Source organism: Coenobita brevimanus, chromosome 72 (assembly GCF_032717465.1).
Source record: "Coenobita brevimanus isolate Jiangsu-jjx chromosome 72, ASM3271746v2, whole genome shotgun sequence".
In the NCBI taxonomy this organism is placed as follows: domain Eukaryota; kingdom Metazoa; phylum Arthropoda; class Malacostraca; order Decapoda; family Coenobitidae; genus Coenobita; species Coenobita brevimanus.
Genome location: NC_137025.1, coordinates 15,486,068 through 15,512,336, shown reverse-complemented (window position 1 = coordinate 15,512,336; position 26,269 = coordinate 15,486,068). Strand labels below are relative to the sequence as shown.

Here is a 26,269-nt window from a genome sequence, read left to right as displayed (position 1 = left end):
ATGCTTTATGTCCATTATTGGTGTGAATAGGGTCTTAAATAGGTTTAAATAGGTTCTATGCATGTCCGGTAGGGAGTTATTTAGGTGGCTTTCAAAGTTAGGCTGGGTTAGGGTCCATAAGTACCAGTCCAGGAGGCTGGTGCCCACTATCCGGACATGCCTTTGGCTCTATTACATTGGATAGTGGAGGGATTACTGTATATATAGTCATGTGGAGAGAATGGATAACAATAGAGTGGTGAAAGAGGTATATCTGAATGAATTTTGAAGGAAAGCGGAGGTGAGGTAGGCCAAGGAGAAGGTGGAGGGATATGGTGGATGAGTGTGTGAGGAAGAGAGGTTTGGAAGTTGGTGAGGCTAGGGACCTGACAAGAGATCAAGCTGGCTGGATGAATATTGTGAGAAGAAGCGCATGATAAGAGGTTTGGCACCCCTTTTTAACGTGACAGCTTCCAAATTGACTCTGTCAGATACATTTATGTGAAGCTACAGAAGGTGGTGAAAGTTTTTGGCGTATCAGATAGAGCCAGGATTCCGGGGGCTTGAATGGTGAGTAAATGGAAACATGGCCCATTAGATTGGGCAAATTTGGGCTGGCTGGACATTGTTACTCGTCACCCTGCCCTAAGGTGGGAAAAGAGGTCCGGATGATGATGAGTATTGTATTTCGCGGCATATTAGAGGCTGCAGTTTGAAAGACGCACCCTCAATCTGGAAGGGCAGTTCTGAGAAAAAAAGTATGTGTCGACCAAGACTGCACTTATGTTTGTGAAGTCCACCTTTCAGAATTTCTATTCAATATTGTATGTATCTTGGGTTTCTTTACTTTTATGTAAATGAAAGGTACAAGACATGAAAACAAACAAATAACCTCTTCCTTACAAAAAAGTTACCTCATACCGCAACGTGATCTTAACATTATATTTATGAAGTCCAGTCAGTATTGCCAAGTGGAAATTCTAACAGTTGCATTCACGTTTACTTTCACCTTCCATCTTCACCTTCACTTTCACTTCTGACTTCACTTTAGACTTCATCTTCACCCTGACTTTCACCTTCCACCTTCACTTTCACTTTTGACTTCACTTTCACTTTTGACTTCACTTTCACCTTCACCCTTATATTCACTTCTGCCTTCACTTTTACTTTCACTTTCACACTACTTTCGCATTCACCTTCACAATGCCTTCCCTAACCATCACTTTTTCATTCACTTTCACTCCTCTCTCCCGGAGACAGGGAGAAGGGGAGGAAATATAGAAGGAGAGAGAAGGGCCTATCTCACTTTTCGATGCCAAAATTGTGTTTTTCGATCCTCCCCTGGCCCGACTCCAACCAAAACAAGCCATGTACAAGGCGATGTTGTTGTTGTTATTGGTTCCTGCTCACATCCGGGAGTTCTTGTCTTTAAACAAGATTTTTTTTTTTTTTTTTTCCTCAGTCTCTGTTGTTCATTTCTGTGTTGCTCCTTGTGTTCATAATTACCTTTCCTTATTTCAGTAGTCTGCCACTGTATTTGCTACCACCTGTAATTAAGTTTGTTTAAGTGTTTCTATTATTGATTCTTTTCCATTAATTTCTCGTTATATCTTCATATGCTTCACATATGAATTAATGATGTTCTTTTGTTGGCGGCCATCTTGCAACTGTCCTGCCCTCTACAGCCAAGTGCCGCATTTTCAGCCTAACCTTCCACATGTGGACGTGCATTTCGCTGCAGTTTCATTATATTTTCATTGCAACTTACGTAAGCTATTTCAAGATGGCAAGCAAGAGTGGTTCTTCGGGTAGCAGTGGTAATGAATGAGAGCAGCCTGGCACCTCAAAATCTTTGCCACCAGAGGGGAAAAGGGGATACAGGAAGGGGCAGAAATACACCAAGTATACCCTTGCTGACAAGGCAGAAATCTTTGTTCTACACTACAGTATGGCAATACAATGTAGAACTACAGTTACTTAACCACAAGTATAGTTCATAAAGTTTACGGGGGGGGGGGGCAAAAAATCATGATTTTATGTAGTGAGTTTTGGAGACCCTGAACCCAAACTAATTTTTCCCATAAGTTCAGTTTAAATTTCGATTATTTGAATTTCGATCCGATTTTTCGGTAGGCATGTCCATCGAAATTTGAGGTTTCACTGTATTTAGGATATTCCTACGTGGGTTAGTGCCCCACCCCATAAAAAGAACTAACTAAAAAAGCAAATAAAGCGCCTCGGACCCGGACGGACCATACGTTGACGACTAAGGAACGGACAAAGGACATTCTGAGGGTAGGAACGTGGAATGTGAGAGGAATGAATGATGAAGTTAAAGAGAGAGAGATTGTCCAGGTGCTTGAGGATGCAAAAGTGGATATATGTGGATTGACTGAAACTAAATGGAAAGGTGAAAGGATGAGAGAATGGGAATACGGTGTAGGTATATGTGCGGGAGTCAGTGAGAATGAGAGGGCAAGAGAGGGAGTATGTCTGATGATAAGCAAGAAGTGGAAGGAGAATATAAGAGAGTATGGAACAGTGGGTGCAAGAATTGTATGGGTGAGGATGAAAGTAGGTATACAAGCATGGGCGATTGTATGTGTGTATGCTCCAACAGAGGATCGAGTGGCAAGAGTGAAAGATGAGTTTTGGGCGAGAGTAGAAGCATGTATGGACAAGTTTGAGAGGAGCGAGAGAGTGCTGTTGATTGGAGACATGAATGGCAAAGTTGGGAATGTACGAGTGGATGGAGTGGTTGGTCAGTGGGGTGTGCCAGTTGAAGTAGATGGGAATGGTAGTGCTTTGGTGGACATCTGTGCTGGTAAGGGGTTGGCAATAGCCAACACCTACTTTCGTCATAAGATGATCCACCGGTATACATGGAGAGTAATGAGGAGGATGGATGGTGAACTTGTTGAACGAAAGGCAATGATAGACTACGTGTGTGTGGATGAGCGAATGAGAAGACAAGTGTTGGATGCAAGGGTGTGGAGAGGGTGGGGGAATGGAGTCTCGGACCATCACTTAGTGATGGCCAAGGTAGAGCTGCAAAGAAAGTGGTTGAGGAGGCGTAAGGGGAAGACAGGAGGAAGCAGCTCCTGTGAGAAGAGTGGAGAAATTGCAAGATAGTGAGAAAAGGACAGAGTATAAGAGCATAGTGGAAGAAAGATTGGGAAGGTATGAGCTAGAGCAGATGGAAGGGGTGGAAGACGTATGTAAGATATTCACGGAAGAGATAAGCGCAGCGTGTGAGGCGGTTTGTGGAGTGAGGAGGAGATGCAAGGGTGTGCAAGGGACAGCATGGTGGAATGATGAGGTGAAACGAGCTGTGGAACAAAAGAAGAAGGCATATGGTGAATGGTTGGCGAGTAGAGGTAGGGGAGAAGATGAGAGAGAGAAGAGAGAGGTATATGTGAGCAGGAGAAGGGAGGTTAAGAGACTGGTGAAGGAGAGTAAGAAGAAAGTGGATGAAGAGTTTGGGAGGAATCTGAGTGTGAAATGGAGGGAGAGTAAGAAATTATTTTGGAAGGAGGTAAAGAAAGTAAGGCAGTGTGAAAGGGGAAATAGTAGGGGAGTGAAAGATAGGAATAATAGATTGTTGGTGGAGAAGAGAGAGAAATTGAGGAGATGGAAGGAGCACTTTGAGGATTTGTTGAATGTAGAGAGTGAGAGCAGTGTGAGTATAAGTGGTTGGGGAATGGCTGGGAGAAGAAGAGTTGAGAGGAGGGAGGAAGAGATCAGTAGGTCGGAAGTAGTGGAAGCGATGAAGAAGATTAAGCTGGGAAAGGCCCCAGGAATTGATGGAGTGTGTGGTGAAATGCTTAGGTATGGGGGTGAGATTGTTGTGGAGTGGATATGGAAGTTGTGTAGATTGGCTTGGGAAGAGGGAAGGGTTCCAGAGGACTGGAAATCAGGTATAATTGTTCCTGTGTACAAAGGAAAAGGGGAGAGAGAAGTATGTAGTAACCATAGGGGTATTTGCCTTCTTAGTGTGACTGGTAAAATATATGGTAGAATACTCATTGATAGGGTTAGGCATATGACAGAGGAGCTAGTTGGAGAAGAACAAGGGGGATTTAGGAAGGGAAAAGGGTGTGTAGACCAGATATTTGTTCTGAGATGTTTAGTGGAGAAGTATATAGAGAAGGGAAGGAAAGTGTATGCTGCCTTCATGGACTTGGAGAAAGCTTATGACAGAATAGATAGGCAACGTATGTGGAAGGTATTAAGAATATATGGAGTGGAGGGGAAATTGTTGAGTGCTGTGAAGAGTATGTACGAGGGAGCTAGGGCTACGGTGCGAGTGGATGGTGAGCTGAGTGAGTTCTTTGATCTCAATGTGGGACTGAAACAGGGGTGTGTAATGTCTCCATGGCTGTTTAATATATATATGGATGGGGTTGTAAAGGAGGTTCAAGGTAGGGCAGTGGATGTGGGGGTGGCCCTAATGAATGAGGGTGAGATTTGGAAGCTTCCGGTGTTGCTGTTTGCTGATGATACAGTATTGTTGAGTGAAGATGAATGGGAGTTGCAAGGTTTGGTGAATGAATTTGGGACAGTGTGTAGGAGGAGGAAGCTGAAAGTTAATGTAAAGAAAAGTAAAGTTATGGTGTTTGAGAGGAATGAAGTCACAGAGTGTGCAGTGAGGTTGGATGGTGAGGATATGGAGAATGTGAGTGCATTCAAGTACTTGGGTAGTGTGATGAGTAAGGATGGAACTTTGGGGGATGAAGTACGTGAAAGGGTACAGCAGGGAAGGAAGGTTGTTGGTACACTGAAAGCAGTGATGAGAAATAGGGAGGTGAGTATGGAAGTTAAGAAGTCACTGCATGATGGTATTGTGATCCCTACCCTGACGTATGGAAGCGAGGCGTGGACCTTGCAAGAAGGGAACAAGTCAAGAGTGAGAGCAGTGGAAATGAGTTACTTGAGAGGAGCATGTGGAGTGACGTGGAGGGACAGGTTGACGAATGAAGAAGTGAAGGAACGTTGTGGGGTAGATGTGGATGTGGTTGAAAAGATTAGGAGAAATACACTGAGGTGGTTTGGACATGTGGAGAGGATGGAGAATGAAAGACTGACTAAGAGGGTGTATGTAGGTGAGGTGGAGGGAGGGAGAGGGAGGGGTAGACCGAGGATGAGGTGGAGGGATGGAGTTGAGAGGTATATGAGGGAGGGGGGGGTGAGTTGGGGGGAGGGGAGTCAAATGGTGGGTGACAGAGTGACTTGGAGGCGTTTTGTCTGCGGCCACCCTTTGCGGGATTAGGGCGTCGGGCTATAGATAGATAGATAGACTTTTGATGTCTGAATATGGCCAAAATTTGGAGGGGCACTGTACATACAATAGTGTATAAGTAGGGTGTTTTGTGGTTTTCATTTTTTTCATTTTTTTTTTTTTTCCATGGTTTTCGTGGTATTTGAAATTATTTTGGATATTCCTGTGTGTGTTTTGATTTGTAAATATGGCAGAATGACTGGGACACACTACTAAAATTGGGAGGGATACTGTACAGAAAGTAGTATATAGCTTGGGTGTTTTTTTGGTTTCAGTGTTTGTTTTGCATGGTTTTCTTGATGTTAAAATTTTTTTTTGATATTCCTGTGTGTTTTGGCACCTAGATATACCTGAATGACTGGAAAACACTGCCAAAGTAAGCAGAGGTACTGTACAAATAAGTGAGATATATATAGGTTGGAGGTTGGATGTACGGTAGTTAGTGTCTGGGTTTTGTATGGGGGGATAGTGTTCATTATCCGAACATTGCCACTACCCGGGCATGCCTTTGGCTTTAGTACATCAGGTAATTGAGGGACTACTATAGATAGTAAAACTCCTCTCATTTGGCATCTTCAAGACCAAGCAAATGCCGGGGAATGCGATCAGCATATCCTTTTCAGCGCTCCCTCATGTGTCGCTTTAGTTACTGTTCTGGATGCTGAGCTCCTTTATTTTCTTCTCTCTGATTTTCCTATGTTCATTTAGAAATTCATTTGTGTTTTCATAGTGTTTTCCCTTGAACAGCTTGAATGAAAACATGATTTATTGATCGATGATGTGATCGAGATACCCTGTTCAAAGACCCTCTTTGTGTTGTTTTATTTACTGAGCTCCTTTTTCTTCTTCTCTCTTGTTTTCCAACATTTATTTAGAAAATCCTTTGTATTTTCAAAGTGTTTTTCCTTGAACAGCCCGAATGTAAACACATGATTTATCAATCTATGATGCAATCAGGATAGCAATTTCAACGCCCCCTCTTCATGTTGTTTTAGTTACTGTTCTGGTTGCTGAGCTCCTTTAATTTCTTCTCTGTTATTCTCCAACATTTATTTAGAAATTCTGTTGTATTTTCAAAGCGTTTTTCTAGGAACAGCGCAAATGTAAACACGATTTATCGGTCAGTTTCCATCGGTGCATGAAATATTTACTCCTTATGACTTTTCATAGTTATTATTTATTTAAAATTATTATTATGTATTCCTTGATAGTTTAGATGTTCAGTGGTCAATCAATCAATCATTTCCTGTGGCATCCCACGGGATGCATAGGGCCTCGATGAACTCTCTCCTCCAATATTTGTCTCTTGCCATCTCCTTCAGGTCCCACCAACACTCTCCTCCTGCTTCTCTTTTCATTGTCCTAATCCTGGTTTCCTTCAGCCTACCTCTGCCTCTTCTTCCTCTAGCAGTCTACTCTGGCACATCCTGTAATAAACTACCTTCTTTTCTATATATGTGCCCCAGCCATTTCCAGGGAGACAGTCTCACATATTCATTAACTGGTTCCACTCATAATGTCCCTTACTCTTTGATTTGTAACTCTGTCTTGCCACTTTACCCCAAGAATCCTTCTCAGTATTTTATTCTCATATCCTAATAGTTTCTGATCTGTTGTAGTTGTACTGTACCATGACTCATGCCTATAAATTAGAATTGGTGTAACCATGGACTTGTAAATTTTTACTTTAGTATGTACCAAAAGCATATTATTATTCCAAACAGATTTCAGCATTCCAACAGCTTGCCAAGCCTGTCTAATCCTTTCCTCAATTTAATTGTTTAATGATCTATTAGATGATACAGTTGTTCCCAGATATCTGAAAATTTCTACATTCTTCACCACATTATTCCAAATTACACAGTTTGGTTCTCCACATTCATATTAATAATTTCAGTCTTTCCACAATTTATTACCAATCCCTCTTTTTCTCCTTCCTCCACCAGACAATGAAGCACCCTCTGCATCTCGTAAATACTTCCGCAAATCAGTACAATATCATCAACATAGTCCAAATCCATGAGCCTTTTGTTTTCTTTCCAGTTAATTCCTGCACCTGTTCTCCTTACAACCTTTCTCATAACATAATTCATAACAAAAACAAACAGCAAAGGTGAAAGAACTCCTCCTTGAATCACTCCTGACCTAACTTCAAATGGATCACTCAAAGAACTACCCACCAGTACCTTACAAAAAGTACCTTCATGCAGGCTTCTAATAATATTTACAAACTTTTCTGGTATACCATAGAATCTCATAATTTTCAACATAGCTCCACGTGAAACGCTATCAGACAGCTTTTCAAAATCACGAAACACACACTAAGTGGCATTTTCATCTCATTAGCTTGTTGCATTAGATGCCTTACAATAAAAATCTGATCATACCTTGACCCTTTCTAAATCCCGCTTGTTCTTGTTTTAAAATATTATCGATTACTGACTCTGTTCAACAAGATTTTGGAAAAGACTTTTGCAACTACAGGTGTCAAAGTTGTCCCCCTCCAATTTCCACACACACTTAAATCTCCCGTTTGTGTTATTTTTATAATCACTCCATTTATCCACTCTTCTGGAATTCCACCATTATCCCAAGCCACATTAAAAGATTCAAAACCATATTCATCAGCTCATCATTTTCCACCATAAGCATTTCAGGAAATATTCCATCCTCTCCTGGGGCCTTAAAATTCTTTAATTCTTATATAGATTTTGCTACCTCTTCCAAAGTTATCTCCCCTGTTTCTATCTGCAAATCTCTCTCGCCTGGCAAAATGTCCTTTTCAGCTGGGATTGGTCTATTTAGAACAGATTCAAAATGCTCTTTCCACCTTCCTTTTGTATCCAAATCTTTAGTCAACAATTTTCCATTTCTGTCTCATACAGGTATTTCCTTCCCTCCTCTTTTCAGTCCCAGTTAACTCCTTCACAGCGTGATACGCTGCTCTTGTGCTCTGACCGTCATTTTTACTTAATTTCTGTCTCTGTTGTCTTTTCATCATATAGCTTCCTCTTATCATGTCTAATGAGTCTTTTTACTTCAGAATGTAAACTCCAGTACTTTGTCACACTGACAGTAACATGGAGAGTAGACCAGCATACTCTCCCAAACATTTCCTCTAACTGTCCTATGCACTACAACACATGCACTTTACATTTCACACAGTGTATCCCACTACGTTACAGGGGTTGGCGCCAGCAAGGGCATGCGGCCAGAAAACTTAGCTCCCGCTACGTAGTGGCGGACTTCTGAGGGGAGGCGTGACGGGGGTTCCGCCGGCATAGATCATGGGTCCAGGGCGAGATGGGGCTCAAGCCTATGGTAGAGGGTACAGGGCATTGTGGTTCCAAGGCTGCCGCTTCTGCCCAATAGAGAGGGGCCCAAACCTGGGAGTAGCGCCCCAGGAGGCTGCCCTATCAGTGGGTGTATAATGGCGGGATAGTTGCAGTGCCAAGGCGCACTTGGAGGATGTCCCTGCAGCTGTCCTGGCAGGTGCCCCGAGGCCACTACCATAGCCACTGGTAAGCTGGTGGGCTAGGGGTCCCAGATCCATTGCCTGGACCTGGGACTGTGCAGTGAGTGGGGCCTGTGGTATGTCTATCCCCTTTTATTAATACTAAATATGACAAAACACAAGAAAAAGTTTCAAAGCAAGCCTGAGGACAGTAAATCACCCGGGGGGATGAGGGTGGGTTCATGGAATGTGAAAAGTTTGAGGGGAAGAGCGGGGGAAGTCGTTGAGGCATTCAGTAGGAGGTGGGTGGATGCGGCGTGTTTGCAGGAAGTCCGGTACAGGGTTGGATCAGCCAGAAAGATTGTTGGGAAGGACTATTGCTATAAGTTGTTTTGGCAAGGGGGGACAGACGGATATGGAGGTGTTGGTGTGATGGTTGCGAAGAAATGGGTGGAGTATGTTATGAATGTTATGAGAGTAAGCGATAGAATATTGGTAGTGAAAATTCTGTTCGGTAGAAGGATAGCTGCGATTATATCGGCATATGCTCCACAGGCAGGATTGGATGAAGCAAAGAAAGATAGATTTCAGGATGATTTAATACATATAGTGGTAGTCCATGGGCTAGATAGGCCCCTCATGCACCCCCCCACAACTTAACTTCATAGCATTTTTCTGAAGCCTTGTTATGTCCCCAACATGGAATGGACAACTAACAGTGAATATGCTGGGATACCCTGGGTGATTTGAGCACATTTATACGTTTACCATATAAGCCGGGATTTCGCGTCTCCCGCAGACCTCTGAGTATATATGTTTTTCCTAAGACCGTAAATTGCTCATAATGATGATTATAATGACATATTTGGTACCAAGAGAAAGGGAATTTTTTCTGCTATTCAGAAATCTATAATTGTTATTGTATCTTCCACAAAAACAGGATGCCTGACATTGCCATAACCAAATTATAACTTATTTTACATGGATGCTTGGCTAACAATATTCTTTATAATTACCCTTGAAGCTCCATTCCCTGATATCCAGTTCATATCATTTGTTATCATGAAGGTTTAAAATGTTCTCTTCATCAAAGTCACATTTAACAATATATAAAGTAACTCTGAAGGTGTTTTAGGAGTATATTGCAGTTTTGTGACCATGAAAATCATGAAATAGCTACGTTAGTGACCTATTACATTTATGGTTTTCTTGGAGGTATGTATTGCCCACATTCCCCTGACATATTCTCCTTATTTATAAAATATTCTCGGGTACTAATGCTTTATACTATATACAGGAATGATAATATTAACATGTTAAGTATGACTGAAGTCAAGGAACCACCAAAGAAAAAGAAGAGCGATGATTCAAAGACGTGCGTCACACATGTTAATGGACTGAAAGATGGTGAAATAAAACTGTTTTCAGACATAAAGAATCCTGAGGAACGTTTACTTAGACTACAGAATGTCAAAGCTAGACGACAGTCACAACCTCCTGGCTCTGTTCGCAGGATGGATGATAACATGTACCCTCATCCCACAAGCATCGAGCCTCATCATGGCTCTCATATGGTATGTTACAAGAGATTCACTGCCAATCTGGACCGTCTGAAGGATGAACACGCAGATCAAGAACCCTCTACTTCCTATAGACCTGAAAGATCTTCGTATGATAAGGGTTTATTCAAACCAGATTGCATATTTTGTGGGTCTGAGAACCCCAAGAAAATGAAGAGAAGGCAGTCGTGGACCACAGAAGGACTTTTGGATTTTTGAGAGAGAAGGCTGGAAGAACATTCTTGAGGTAGCTGAAAGGAAAGGAGATGAAACTGTTAAAGCGAATTCGTGGGCAAGATCTCTTTGCTGTGATAGTTTATGGTGCTCTCATTTACAGTAATGGATCAAATCTCTTCTAACAGTAGTCAGTGCTCATTGTATAATATTATTTATTGTTATAATTTTACCTGATGTATTTGAGTAGCAACTTCAGCTAGTACATCTCTGGACCCAAGTTCGTTGGATCTTTTCGTTGCTGTGTTCATGTCGATATCCTTACTGTATATCAGATAAGACTTGAACATTCCAAGAGGACAGACACCCAAGCAATCTTTGAATACTTCATGTTTGGATAGTTTGAGTCTAAGATTTTCTCCTCTAAAATCAGGGTTTGGGAATTCTGTTTCAGATAGTCATTCAATGTAGAGCTTTCTAAGGTCCTCTAACATCATAACTTGCATGTCTTGAATGATTTATTGTTTGATTTTCTCACATATACATTCAGATATTTTCCTATGCACTTCCTCCATTTTTTCTGGTATTGTCTCTTGTCATCGTCTTTACCACTTGGTTGGATCTTGGATATAACTACAGCGACATGAACGATGGTATTTTGCTTCCACAGCAAAGAGATCTTGCCCACAAATTTGCTTTAACAGAGTTTCATCTCCTTTCCTTTCAGCTACCTCAAGAATGTTCTTCCAGCCTTCTCTCTCAAAAATGCAAAGCCCTTCTGTGGTCCACTATTGCCTTCTCTTCATTTTCTTGGGGTTCTCAGACCCACAAAATATGCAATCTGGTTTGAATACACCCTTATCATACAAAGATCTTTTAGGTCTATAGGAAGTAGAGGGTTCTTGATCTGCGAGTTCATCCTTCAGACGGTCCAGATTGGCAGTGAATCTCTTGTAACATACCGTATGAGAGCCATGATGAGGCTCGATGGCTTGTGGGATGAGGGTACATGTTATCATCCATCCTGTGACCAGAGCTAGGAGGTGGTGCCTGTCGTCTAGCTTTGACATTCTGTAGTCTAAGTAAACGTTCCTCAGGATTCTTTATGTCTGAAAACAGTTTTATTTCACCATCTTTCAGTCCATTAACATGTGTGACGCACGTCTTTGAATCATCGGTCTTCTTTTTCTATGGTGGTTCCTTGACTTCAGTCATACTTAACATGTTAATATTATCATTCCTGTATATAGTATAAGGCATTAGTACCCGAGAATATTTTATAAATAAGGAGAATATGTCAGGGGAATGTGGGCAATATATACCTCCAAGAAAACCATAAATGTAATAGGTCACTAACGTAGCTATTTCATGATTTTCATGGTCACAAAACTGCAATATGCTCCTAAAACACCTTCAGTGTTACTTTATATGTTGTTAAATGTGACTTTGATGAAGAGAACATTTTAAACCTTCATGATAACAGATGATCTGAACTGGATATCAGGGAATGGAGCTTCAAGGGTAATTATAAAGAATATTGTTAGCCAAGCATCCATGTAAAATAAGTTATAATTTGGTTATGGCAATGTCAGGCATCCTGTTTTGTGTGGAAGATACAATAACAATTATAGATTTCTGAATAGCAGAAAAAATTCCCTTTCTCTTGGTACCACATATGTCATTATAAACATCATTATGAGCAATTTACGGTCTTAGGAAAAACATATATACTCAGAGGTCTGCGGGAGACGTGAAATCCCGGCTTTTATGGTAAACGTATAAATGTGCTCAAATCACCCAGTGTATCTCAGCATATTCATTGATAGTTGTCCATTCCATGTTGGGGACATAACAAGGCTTCAGAAAAATGCTATGAAGTTAAGTTGGGGGGGGGGGGTGCACGAGGGGCCTATCTAGCCCACTGTGTATGAGTGGTATGCGGGATGTTGAGATAGTGGTTTTGGGAGGGGACTTAAATGGTCAAGTAGTTGAAGCAGCACAAGGTTATGAAGGAGTACGTGGGGATGTGCGTATGGTATAAGGAATGCAGAAGGGGAAAGGATACTCGAGTTTGGGGAGGCAACGAACATGGTTGTGTGCAACACATATTTTAGAAAGAGAGAGTATGTTAATTACGTATGAGTCTGGGGGAAATAGCAGTCAGATAGATTATTTTCTGGTTAGGAAGGCCGATAGGAGGTCAGTGAGGGATGTTAAAGTTATAGGAAGTGAGGAGTGTGTGCAGCAGCACAAACTACTGATTTGTGATATGGTGCTTAAAGAGCGAGTGATGAGAAAGAGGACTTACCTAGGAGGAAAATATGGAAGCTGAAAAACCAAGTAGTAAAGGATGCCTTCTATAGCGAGTTGAGGAGAGTGGTGGCTGAGCAGGGAGCTGTAGACAGAGGCATTAATGAACAGTACAGAGCCCTCAAGAATGATCTCTTGAGAGTTACTGATGTAACATGCGGTTGGACAAGAGGACCACCAAGACATAAAGTAACTTGGTGGTGGGATGAGGGAGTAGAAGCTGCAGTTAAGAAGAAAAGAAGGCTTTTCCGGGAATGGAAGAAGGGTGGTAGCAAAGAAGAATATTTGGCTGCCAAACGTAGGGCTAGAAGAGAGGTACAAAGGGCAAAGTCTGAGTCACAGAAACTTTTACTTGATAACCTAGATCATGGGGAAAGGAAAAATATGATATTTAGGGTGGCAGGTCAGGTGAAGATGGATAATCGGTATATTATAGGTGAGCAGTGTGTGAAGAATGATGAAGGAGGGGTAGTGGTGAACAGTGAGGATATTAAAGATGCATGGAGAGAGCATTATAACCGGTTGTTGAATGAGGAGTTTGACTGGGACAGAGAAGGTTTGGAGCCAGCAGATCCAGTGTCTGGCCCTTGGCCTTTGATTGATGCTGCTACTGTGAGTGAGGCAATAGGCAGGATGAAAGGTGGGGAAGGCAGCAGGTGTGTCTGGGTTGACTGCCGAAATGTTGAAGCCCGCAGGTGATATAGGGGTGAAGTTAGTCACTGACCTGATAAATAGGATTATTTATGAGTGTGTTGTTCCAGATGATTGGCTGAAGAGTGTAATTGTAAATGTGTATAAAGGGAAGGCTGATGCCCTGGAAAGAGGAAATTATAGAGGTATAAAGCTTTTAGATCAGATAATGAAGGTAATGGAGGGAGTTTTAGAAGGTATGATTAGAGAAAGAGTGAATATTGATGAGATGCAGTTTGGGTTTAAGCCAGGTAGGGGGACCACTGATGCCATATTCATTGTTCGACAGCTTCAGGAAAAATATATTGGTAGGAGAAGGGATCTTTATTTTGTTTTTGTTGATTTGGAAAAGGCCTTTGACACAGTCCCTAGAGAGGTGGTGAAGTGGGCAATGAGAAAGCTTGGCTTGGAGGAGTGGCTTGTTAGGGTGGTTATGGCTATGTATGTGGGTGCTCACACCCAGGTAAGAGTGAATGGAGATTTGAGTGATGGGTTTTCCATGAATGTTGGTGTGCATCAGGGGTCAGTTTTGAGTCCCATGTTGTTTATCATGGTACTTGAAGCCCTTTCACGTGACTTTAGAAACGGACTCCCGTGGGAGTTGTTGTATGCTGATGATTTGGTGTTGATTGCCGAGAACGAAAGGGAGGTGGAGGAAAGGTTTAGGAAGTGGAGAGATGGTATGGGGCACAAGGGCTTAAGGGTAAATGCAGATAAAACGGAAGTGATGATATCTAGGGTTGTTGGCGGTACTGTCAGAGATGAGGGAGAGTGGCCATGTGCAGTTTGCCATAAGGGCGTGGGAAGTAATTCCATCTTGTGCAGTGTTTGTGATAAATGGGTGCATAAGAGATGTAGTGGTATCAGAGGTAGATTGCGAGAGAGTGCTGATTTTATTTGTACGGCGTGTCGGGGAGAGCGGTGGAGATTGTCAGACGTGAAAGAATTGAACTTGCTGGTGCATCTCTTGAGTGTGTGGAAGAGTTTTGTTATTTGGGAGACATGTTGTATGCTGGAGGTGGGGCTGGAGCTGTGAGAAGTGGTTGGAAGAACTTCAGGGAGCTCTTGCCTCTCCTGACATTGAGAGGACTCTCCCTACTTGCTAAGGGGTCTTTGTATGCAGCATGTTAGAAGTGTAATGCTGTATGGTAGTGAGACCTGGGCAGTGAAAGAAGAAGATATTCGCCGCCTCAGACGTACAGAAATGACAATGTTTAGGTGGATGTGTTGTGCGTCCCTGCGTCCAAGGTCTGGGGGGGCTGCGTTCACGATGGAAAAGTTTTGAGGTAGGATGGGACTTGAGTGTATTGGTGTTGTGATGAGGAGAGGTAGATTGAGATGGTTTGGACATGTGGAGAGGATGGGGGATGATAATTGGGTGAGGAAGGTGAGAAGTGTTAATATTGGGGGTGGGGTTATGAGGAGTAGCCCGAGAAAGACATGGGACGAGGTCATTAAGTTTGACCTCAGGGTTAAGGGACTGAACAGGGAGGCTGCAATGAATCATGCAGCATGGAGAGCCGCCATTAGGTGACCAAGGCCGATGCATGCAAGCATGTTGGAGCCTTTAAAAACAAACGAACGAAACTTCAGCTACCTGTCCATCAACATATTGTACTTCACTTCTTAACTTTGCCTCTTTCCTTCTCTAAATTGCATTCCATGTTTCATCTGACATCCACTTTCTCCGTTTCGCTTTTCCATTTTTCTTAATAGTAACCTAAGCACTCTCATGCAAAACCTTTTTTACCTGTCTCCACATTTGATTGATATCTTTGTCTTCAGATTCCATCAAAGTTCGCAGGGCTAGAAACCTGTTCCTACATTCCCACCGAAACTTTTCATTCATGTTCTCATTATCCCCCAGTACACCAAAATCATGCCCATTACCTCCTTTACAATTACCATTAACGTTTCTCTTAAGTTTTATTTTAATCTTTGACACAACAAGTTGGTGATCACTACCTATATCTTCCCCCCCTTCTTATGCAAACATCATGCAAATAACTCCTATGCCTTCTGCTGAATGCAATGTGGTCAAAGTGGTGACAATATTTACCACGTGGTGAAATCCAAGTAGTTTTATGTATTTATTTGTGTATTTATTTTATGTATTTTGGCCCCCGTTTTTAATGTAGCAGCATCTGGATTGACTCTGTCGGATACAATTATATGAAGCTGCAGAACGTGGTGAATGTTTTTGGCGTATCCGATAGAACCAGGATTCCGGGGGCTTGAATGATGAGTGAATGGAAGCGTGGCCCATTGGATTGGGCAATTTTGGGCTGTCTGGACATTGCTACTCCTCACCCTGCTCTTGGGTGGGAAAGGAGGTCCGGATGATGATGATGATGATGATGATGATTTATGTATTTTTGTATGCTCAAAGATAGTTCCACCAATCATAAGGTCATTTGCCAAACAAAAGCCTCCAAATCACACCCCATTTTCGTTTCTTATACCAACACCCTCCTTACCCATACAGTCTTCAGAGTCATCCCTACTACTACCAGCAGTTGCATTAAAATCACCAATGTTCCGTGGTCAAACACGAAATATTCTTTGTTTAGTCGCCTAGTTGTCCACACTGTTTTGTACCTCATCTGATGGGCGAGAATCCATACCCCAAATGATAGTGTTCATTCCATCTATGACTAACACATTAATCTAAGTCTAAAAACAGTTATAAATCAACCGAAACAAAATTTGTCTCAAATATCATCAAAACTGGTAAAAAAAAAAAAAATGCATAACCAGGGGTAAGCCTACGATAGGCGAGGTAGTGTGGTATTTCTACCCCCATCATTATGCTGGGCATCGCATCTAGGGGTAACATAAATCAGGGTTTGTATATACACAGTATATTGAATATTTATAGTACAACTTGACTCCCTCTATCCCTGAACAGTGCACCTGAGACACCAGATGAGCCTTATGGGTGGGAGAGCCGGGAGTTCCTGCGCAAGAAGGTCATTGGGAAAGAGGTACTCTTTACTGTTGAGACCAAGACTCCTACTGGTCGGGAATATGGCGCCATCATCCTTGGAAAGGGTCAGTCATGGCAGTGTATACTTTGAAGATGTCATATTCCTATCATCATAATTATGATTATCATTTTCATCACTGAAGTACCTAATACTAGGATTAGCTAAGGTTTTAGGCTACTCTTGTCTGTTTCCTTGTACATTATATATTGTTAAGTTAGAGGCACATTTATTCAGTGCTTAATTCAGAACATATCATGCGGTTCATTTCAAGGTCATAACCATGATAATGAGTTTACCAAAACCCATTTTCCCACATTTACACAAGGTTGTGAGATCTAGCTCACTGCTTTTTTATCTCCTTGGGGAAATAATTCAAAGAAGAGAAGTCTTATTTTCAATATCCTATCCTTCTCTGATGGATACAACGTTGCTTGCAACACAGGTGTCAGGTGGTGGGAGTGCCCCATCACTGTACTAGTAAGAAGTGTCACATTGAGGTTGGTGAGCATTCTTATAATCAGTTGCAGTAGTTACACATAATTTGTATGAAAAATCTTTTATCATTACTCTCTAAGTTAGGATCATAATGTTACTGTATTTCTCGTACTGTATTTTAGTATATTACTTTCTAGTTGACATAAGTGTTGCTGCAGTCCTTACAGGAATAATAGAATTGCTCAGGAACGTTGATTTGAATCCAGAGAAACGAAAGTGCCAAATTTGGTGATAAACCAGATTTGTGATTTGAATTTTTTAAATGAGTTATACATATTTTGTGTAATACATATATATATATATATATATATGTATATATAGTGTGTGTGTGTGTGTGTATTCTTTCTATCTATCTATATCTATCTATCTATCTATATACTGTATGTAACTATATATATCTATCTATAAGTAGCAGCCGTGGCTCAGTGGGTTAGAGCGCCTCGCTCTGACCGAAGGGTCGGAGGATCGAATCCACTCAAGGGTCATTGGTAGACAGCAGGAAGGGCATCCGGTCGTAAAATGCTACACGCTCCAGTCCAAAAATCCCCTACTCAGAGGCAACGCCCAAGCCCTTTGGGGATACCTGGCGTAAAACCAAATTATTATATATCTATCTATCTGTCTATCTATCTATATCTATATGTCAATTTATCTGTCTATCTATATTTCTATCTGCCTATTTATCTATCTATATATCTATCTATCTATATATATATATATATATATATACATATATATATATATATATATATATATATATATATATATATATATATATATATATATATATATATATATATATATATATATATATATATATATATATTATCTATCTATATATACAGTAGGTAGATAGATAGATATGTATATACAGGGTGTCCTGGGAGTTAAGTCAAAAACTTTGGGAAATGATAGAGGGAATTCTAAGGAAAAAATGTTATATGAACATGTGTCCAAATTCCAGCCGTTACGGAGCTACAGTTACTGATGACCTTATGGGCGAATTATGAAGGAGACCATTTTCGCCCATAAGGTCATGAGTAATTGTAGCTCCTTAACGGTTAAGATTTGGACACATGTTCATATAACATTTTTTGCTTAGAATTCTCTCATCTGTCATTTCTCAAAGTTTTTGACATAACTCCAGGGACACCCTGTATACAGTAAGGTCCCGGGTTATGTCAGAGTTCCGTTCCTGAGACATGACGTAAGCCGATTTTGAACGTAACTCGAGTTTTATACACTACGTCGTATGATTATACTTACTGCAATGCATCTTACAGATTTTTCAGCCATACATTGCATACTATACATGTAATAATCTTATAACAGGTATGTATAAGAAACATAGTCTTTTGAACTGATGATATTTATTGAATAAAATATAAGTTGTACTAGCTAAGAGTCTTTGTCACAGTAGCTCACTCGCTGTGGTAACAGCACTTCTCATCTTCATGGCAGCAGAGTTACGCCACCACTGCCTCACCCACAACTGAGTCTGGCTGCCGCTCCCTCACTCTCCTGTCCTTACACACGTGCACACTGCCAACACACATTTTATTCCTATATTCAAGCACTTTTCATACTTCATCATACAATAAAGTTTACTGTAAATTACTGCCGTAAAATATGAAATAACATCATTACCGCACGATAATGTAAGCATTTCTAACATCAAGTTTGATGGCTGAAGAATCACACTATCGTGACCATGAAATAGGATACAAAAACCCACACTGGCAGACGAAAAAATATGTATTCCAAACAGTTTCGGCGACAACTGTCGCCCTCTTCAGTGGATCTACAGACCAAGAGTGGTACATACAAATGCTGAGAAGCTGCTTATATGCAGGGTGAGGACACGTTTTCCCAACCACACCTGATGTGACCTCACCTGACTCTCCCTCTACTCTGTCCACGACCTGAGTGAGGGATTACAAGGGGCGGCAAGGACCTTGCCACTAATCCTTCTCAATCAACTCCTCCAACTCTTTAACGACTGTTGTTGCTGCTTCGTCATCTGCACTGGCTGCTTCTCCGAAAATTCTTCTGCTGGTTAGGTTTGCACGAGCCCTGAAATGAGTAAACCAACCTTTTGATGCCACAAATGTCTCGTTGGTCTCACTTTCCTCACTTTTTTCTTTCTTAAGGTCTTGGTAGAGTGTGCGTGCTTTTTCACAGATTAACTGTTCACTCAGAGGCATGCACCGTTGATTATTGTCCTCAATCCACAGCATTAGCATCCGTTCGATCTCAATCAACAGTCCCGATCTTTGCTTGGTAATCACAGTTGATTGCATGGGAGTTGCACCTTTAACGTGAGTCAAGATATGTTCCTTGTCTTTGAGGATTGTAGCTGCGGTAGTACGGCTCATCCCTAGCACACGCCCGATTGCTGATGCCTTTTCTCCTTTCTCATTACGCTTAATAATATCAAATTTTTCACGTAATGTGATGGTCTTGCGTTTCTTGGAGTCATTATGGTCACCAGGAAGCTGTCTCTTAGGCATCATGGAATCAGGATGGCGAAAAACACAAGAAAATGACTGTATCACTGTATCAGGCGGTGGTAGCAGTGAGACTGAGAGCGATTGTTGGGAGTCAAGCGTGAGGCGGGAAAACTCCAGAGACATCTCGCGGTACACAGCAACACTTTAAAACCCACGCTTTACGTATTTTTTCTTTATTTTCTTATATTTTAAAATTTCCTCTCATGGACCGACTGTCGTAACCTTGAATTGACGTAAGTCGATACTGACGTAACCCGGGACCTTACTGTATATATATATATATATACATATATATACATACATATAGTGTCACGAACTCGCGCGAGTGTATTTATACAAATTCGTGACATTGTATTTTAGTGAGAACACCACGAACCCTAGTGGAATTCCCGCTGGGCATCACTCAGTTCAACCGTCCTTGTATTCACTTCGATTGGGATGGTTTTCAGATCATTTACCATTGTTTCACAAGTGACTATTCTTATGCACGACATTGGTGCTTTCACTGAGTGATTTATTGCATTTCTATATCGTCCGCCCTCTTTCCATTGACCGTTGAAGTTGGGCCACGCCTACTTCCGGCAAGCATGGCCAGCTCTTGCCTCCCTTCTCCATTTGAAGTCAGTTAGCTTTGAGTCGCCTCGAGGATAGAACCGTTTGTACCCAGCGTAGAGCAGCCCCTCCGTTTTACAGTGAATTTCTGAATCTCCGCCTAGAAGGTGAATTGGCGAAGCGGGCCTGCAGCGAATAGCAGCTTTTGGTGTCCATCACCCAGGCGCCCAGTCTTTCGTTCGGCTCCCCTCCACTGACCAGTATTTCTGTTCGTTTTTCTAGGCTTAAGTTCGATTAGCTTTTGAATGAGCAAGTGAGTGTATTCTCTTTGTTATTTGAATTCATGAGTCCCCTAGTGACCATGAATTCCCCTTTTGAATTCATTTTTGAGATTCATATAACGTAAATTTATTTTATTGTAATCAATAAATTTACAGTTCGTTTCTTTGAGCTTAATGTAATTAGACCAGTGTTTTATTTCTCCACATTAAGCTTACTTTAGTTGCTGCTCCTGCTTTGCACAGATTCCTTACATTATCCATAACTGGTACTTAGGCCAGTTCTTTTGTATAAAACTTAAATCCGTTGTGCCAGCCAGGAGTTATGCACCTGCAAGAACCTGTCTATTATTATTAGCATTAGTCATTGATTGTCGGGTGGAGTCACTTTCTCAAGAGGCTAACAGTACTAACAAACAGCACTTGTGAGTAATTAGTCTCTGCTGTGTACTGTTGAGAAAGTTTATAAATTCTTATCCTTAGAGAATCGGCGAAGTGAACCGGCATAAAGTAAAGCTTACTACTTGATTTTCACAAGTCAGTCCCATGTCTCTATTTTCAAGTAACATCTAGCATTTTTAAATCATAAATTCACATCCCCCCGTGACATAGGTAGATAGATATAGATACATATATACATTATATTGTGAATATAGATAGATAGATAGATATACAGTAATCCTTCCAATATCCGACGTAATAGAGCCATAGGTAGGTCCGGATATTGGTTCTGTCCGGATATTGGGCCCCAGCTTATGGACTTGTACTTATGGACCCTAACTCAGAGAAACACCTATACAACTCCCTCTGGACATGCATAGCACCTATTTAAGACCCAAATCACACCAATAAGGCACATAAATGACTGAAATATATGCAAAAGAAGCATAAAATGATGGTTTAGAAGTAGGTTCATACAATAATAAACATTCTGGTGACTGGCTCCTGGACTGGTACTTATGGACCCTAACCTAGCCTAACTCAGAAAAACACCTTCCTACTTCACATGCATAGTTCCTAACACCCTATTCACACCAATAAAGGACATTAAAGAGTGAAATGAGGTAAGTATAGTATGGAAAAAAGTACAGTATGAAACATTCTTATGTCCGGATAGTGGGGATGTTCGGATATTGGGCGTCCGGATATTAGAGTGAGTACTGTATACAGTACCCTCGCGTCCAACACGTGTTTGTCCAGCATGGAGAGCATAAAATTAGTATGATTTAATACGATTTAAGTACTGTAAAACGGGTGCATAAGCATAATACTGACGGAGCTCCGACAAGTGGGTGAAATCCGCAGAGTTCGCCTCTAGCACGATCACCTCTGGTCCAACACGGTCAAACTGGACGTTACCATGATGCTGACAGCCAATCAAGACTTCCGATCAAGTAGCCTCCTCCACCCGCTATCGTGGCGTGATTGTGATGTCACCCAATGAAAAACGCTTGTGGTCTCACCGGATGTTTTGTTTAAATTTCTCCCGCCACAGCGCCACTCAGTCACATAATTCACATTAGACGATTCTTTTTTCTCACAACATTTTCTGCCCTTGCTACTGCATTTTACCCTGCTCACGATGCCTAGGAAGCCTTCTGAGAACCCCAAGAAGCAACGGCACCTCCCTCAGGCCACCAAGCTAGAATTCATCAAGAGGCAGAAGAAAGGGGAGAGGAATTTCAAAGGATTTATGAGGAAGGTTGAGGAGGAGCAGCAGCCATTATCCGCTAGTGACGCCAGCAGCCATCCTTCGGGGACCCAGTAGGACTACCTACAGCCTTGGATATCACCTTCCATTTCCAGCAAGCCCATCAACACTATGCTAAAATATTAGTTATCATTCATAGTACAGTACCATTTATTATAATTACAGTAGTACCAATATATGTATAGGTATATGGTAGGTATTTAGGGTGACTTTTCCTGAGGTTGCTGACATAATTCAATTTTCCCCATAAACTCTGTTGTTTGTCCAGCACTTTTTTGGTCCAACACAGGACCCATGCATGACAGTATTACCGGGTTGGACGCGAGGGTACTGTAGATATATATATATATATATATATATATATATATATACAGTGGAACCTCGGTCCTCGAACGTCTCACATGTCGAACAAATCGGACCTCGACCAAAAAATTCAAGAAATTTTTGCTCCAGAGGTCGACCAAAATATCGGACCTCGACCAACCTGAACGTACCCAAACGAAGGGAAGCTGGCCGACCGACAGTCACGCGTCCACCTTTGTTGTTTGTCAACGTGGTCGTCCTGCTGTGCTTCACATTTTTCTTGATTCAGTGCAGTATTAGCCCCTAATAATGGCTCCAAAGAAAGCAAGTTCATCCAGTACGGCTACTGGCAGTGAAAAGAGGAAAGTAGTGCAGAAAATAATTGAAGAAGTGGAAAAATTATTGCTTATCTTCATCAATGAGAAACAGTTAGCAGGAGACAGTGTTAGTGAGTATATAATTTGTGAAAGGGCAAGAGAAATATACAGTCACCTCTTAAAGGAAAGCACTGGTACCAGTGCTGAAACTTAAATAGGTAAGCATCTGGGGTCTTGGAACGGATTAAAATGATTTACATTATTTCTTATGGGGAAAATTAGTTCGGTCCTCGACCAATTCGGTCCTGGAACAGCCTTCCAGAACGGATTGTGTTCGAGGACCAAGGTTCTACTGTATATATATGTATGTATGTATATATACATTTATATATATATATATATATATATATATGTATATATATATATATAATGTGTATATATATCTATCTATCTATTGCCAGACGCCTCAATCCCGTTTGGGGTGGCCACAAACAAATCGCCTCCAAGTCGCCCTGTCCCCTGCCATTTCACTGCCCTGCTCCCAACTCACACCCCCCTCTCTCATATACCTCTCCACCCCATCTCTCCATCTCATCGTCGGCCTCCCCCTCCCTCTTTCCCCCTCCACCTCACTCACATACACTCTCTTCGTCAGTCTTTCACCCTCCATCCTCTCCACGTGGCCAAACCACCTCAGTGTGTTCCTCATAACGCTTCCTATCACATCCACATCAACACCACAACGCTCCTTTATATCCTCATTCGTCAGCCTGTCTCTCCATGTGACTTCACAGGCTCCTCTTAAATAACTCATTTCCACGGCTCTCACTCTTGACTTGTGTCCTTCCAACAACGTCCAAGCTTCACTTCTGTACGTTAGAGTTGGTATCACAATACTGTCATGTAGTAACTTTTTCACTTCCATGCTCACTTCCCTGTTTCTTATCACTGCTTTCAAAGAACCAGCAACCTTTCTTCCCTGCTGTACCCTTTCAAGCACTTCACCCTCCAAACCTTCATCCTTACTCATCACACTACCCAAGTACTTAAACGTACTCACATTTTCCAATTCCTCACCATCCAACCTCGCTGTACATTCACTGACTTCACCTCTCTCAAAGACCATCACTTTACTCTTCCCTACATTCACCTTTAGATTCCGTTTCCTACACACTCTCTCAAACTCATCCACCAAGCCTTGCAGCTCTCCTTCGTCTTCACTCAACAACACGGTATCATCTGCAAACAACAGTACAGGGAGTTTCCAAACACTATCATCTCTCACCAGGGCCACTCCAACATCCACTACCCTACCTTGTACCTCTTTTATTACCCCATCCATGTACAGATTGAACAACCATGGAGACATGACACATCCCTGTTTCAACCCGACTTTCAAAGAGAAAAATTCACTTAGTTCACCATCCACACGCACTGCAGCCTTCGCACCATCGTACATACTCTTCACAGCATTCAACAACTTCCCATCTATTCCATATATTCTTAACACTTTCCACAATCCTAGTCTATCCACCCTGTCATATGCTTTCTCCAAATCCATGAAAGCCGCATACAACTTCTTTCCCTTCTCTAGAAACTTTTCCACTAAAGATCTGAGAATGAATATCTGATCTACACAACCTCTTCCCTTCCTAAAGCCTCCCTGTTCTTCTCCAACTAATTTCTCTGTTCTTTCTCTAACTCTGTCAATAAGTATCCTACCATACACTTTTCCTATTATACTAAGAAGACAAATGCCCCTATGATTACCACACACTTATTTTTCCCCTTTTCCTTTGTACAAGGGAATAATTATACCTGACTTCCAATCCTCCGGGACTCTACCTTCCTCCCAGGCCAATCTGCACATCTTCCACATCCATTCTACTACTATCTCTCCCCCATGCTTCAACATTTCACCACACACTCCATCAATTCCTGGGGCTTTCCCTGATTTAACTTTCTTCATTGCTTCCACAACTTCTATCCTACTGATTTCTTCCTGTCTTCTCACCTCCCTCCTTCTCCCAGCCATTCCCCAGCCTCTTATACTTGCATTACTTCCATCCTCCACGTTCAACAATTCCTTAAAGTGTTCTCTCCATCTGCTCACTTTTTCTCCCTTCTCCACTAGTAATCTACCATTTTTATCTTTCACTCCCCTGCTAACTTCACTTCCACCCTGTCTTACTCTTTTCACCTCTTTCCAGAACATTTTCTTACAGTCCCTCCACTTTACACTCAAATTCCTTCCAAATTCCTCATCCACTCTCTTCTTACTCTCTCTTACTAATCTTTTCACCTCTCTCTTCCTTTCTACATATAACTCTCTCTTCCGCCTCTCAACTTCTTCCACATCCCTATTTCTCATCCATTCATTGTATGCTATCTTCTTTTGTGCCACAGCCTCTTTCACCTCTTCAGTCCACCACGCTGTTCCTTGCACCCCCCTCCGTCTTCTCTTCCTTCCACACACCACGTCACATGCTGCACATATTTCTTCTGTAAATATTCTACACACACCTTCCACGTCCCCCATCTGCTCCAACTCATATTTGCCCAATCGTTCCTCCACTTCTCTCTTATACTCTGCCTTTTTCTCATCCTCTTGTAACCTTTCCACTCTCCTTGCAACTACTCCTTCCTCTCGTCTTTCCCTTCTTCTGTTCCTCCATCTTACTTGAACTTTAACTTTGGCCACCACCAAGTAGTGGTCAGAAAGTCCACTCCCCCAACCTCTATAAACTCTTGCATCCAATATACACCTTCGCATCCTTTCATCCACACACACATAATCAATCATTGCCTTCCTTTCACTCAATTCACCACCCACCCTTCTCATCACTCGCCATGTATACCTGTGGATCATTTTATGCCTGAAGAGGGTATTGGCTATCACCAACCCCCTCCCAGCACAAATGTCCACTAACGCACTCCCATTCTCATCTATCTCAGCATATATATGTATATGTATATATATATATATATATATATATATATATATATATATATATATAGTAATCCCTCCAATATCCGACGTAATAGGGCCATAGGCAGGTCCAGATAGTGGTCCTGTCTGGATATTGGGCCCCAGCTTATTGACTTGTACTTATGGACCCTAACTCAGAGAAACACCTATACAACTCCTTCTAGATATGCATAGCACCTATTTAAGACCGAAATCACACCAATAAAGCACATAAATGACTGAAGTAAATGCAAAAGAACCATAAAATGAGGGTTTAGAGGTAGGTTCATACAATATTAAACATTCTGGTACTGGCTCCTGGACTGGTACTTATGGACCCAAACCTAGCCTAACTCAGAAAAACACCTTCCTACTGCACATGCATAGCTCCTAACACCCTATTCACACCAATAAAGGACGTTAAAGAGTGAAATGAGGTGTGTGAGGTAAGTATAGCATGGAAAAAGTACAGTATGAAACATTCTGCCTACGTACAGCAAGTCCATGGCCATCTTGATGAATAACCGCCTCCTCTCGGACTCTGACAGTAAGAAGGATTTCCTGAAACACTTGCAGTACACTGTTCATGAAGCCTTGCACTGAACTTAGTCAATCGCACTCAGAAGTCCGTTCTCTTCACAGTGCGCACTCTTGTCCAACTTATGCTCCATTGTAACTTACTAAGTGTTCCACTCTGCACTTTA

At 41.7% G+C, this 26,269-nt stretch overlaps 1 protein-coding gene across 1 annotated transcript in view; it reads left to right on the top strand.

Moving 5' to 3' along the window:
* The window catches only part of Tudor-SN (Staphylococcal nuclease domain-containing protein 1), a 294,602-nt gene that overhangs the window by 15,548 nt on the left and 252,785 nt on the right, over positions 1–26,269 (top strand). Inside the window, exon 3 of the mRNA XM_080278226.1 lies at positions 16,353–16,495. Within this exon, the coding sequence (XP_080134352.1) occupies positions 16,353–16,495 (143 nt within the window). The remainder of the gene's footprint in view (positions 1–16,352; positions 16,496–26,269) is intronic.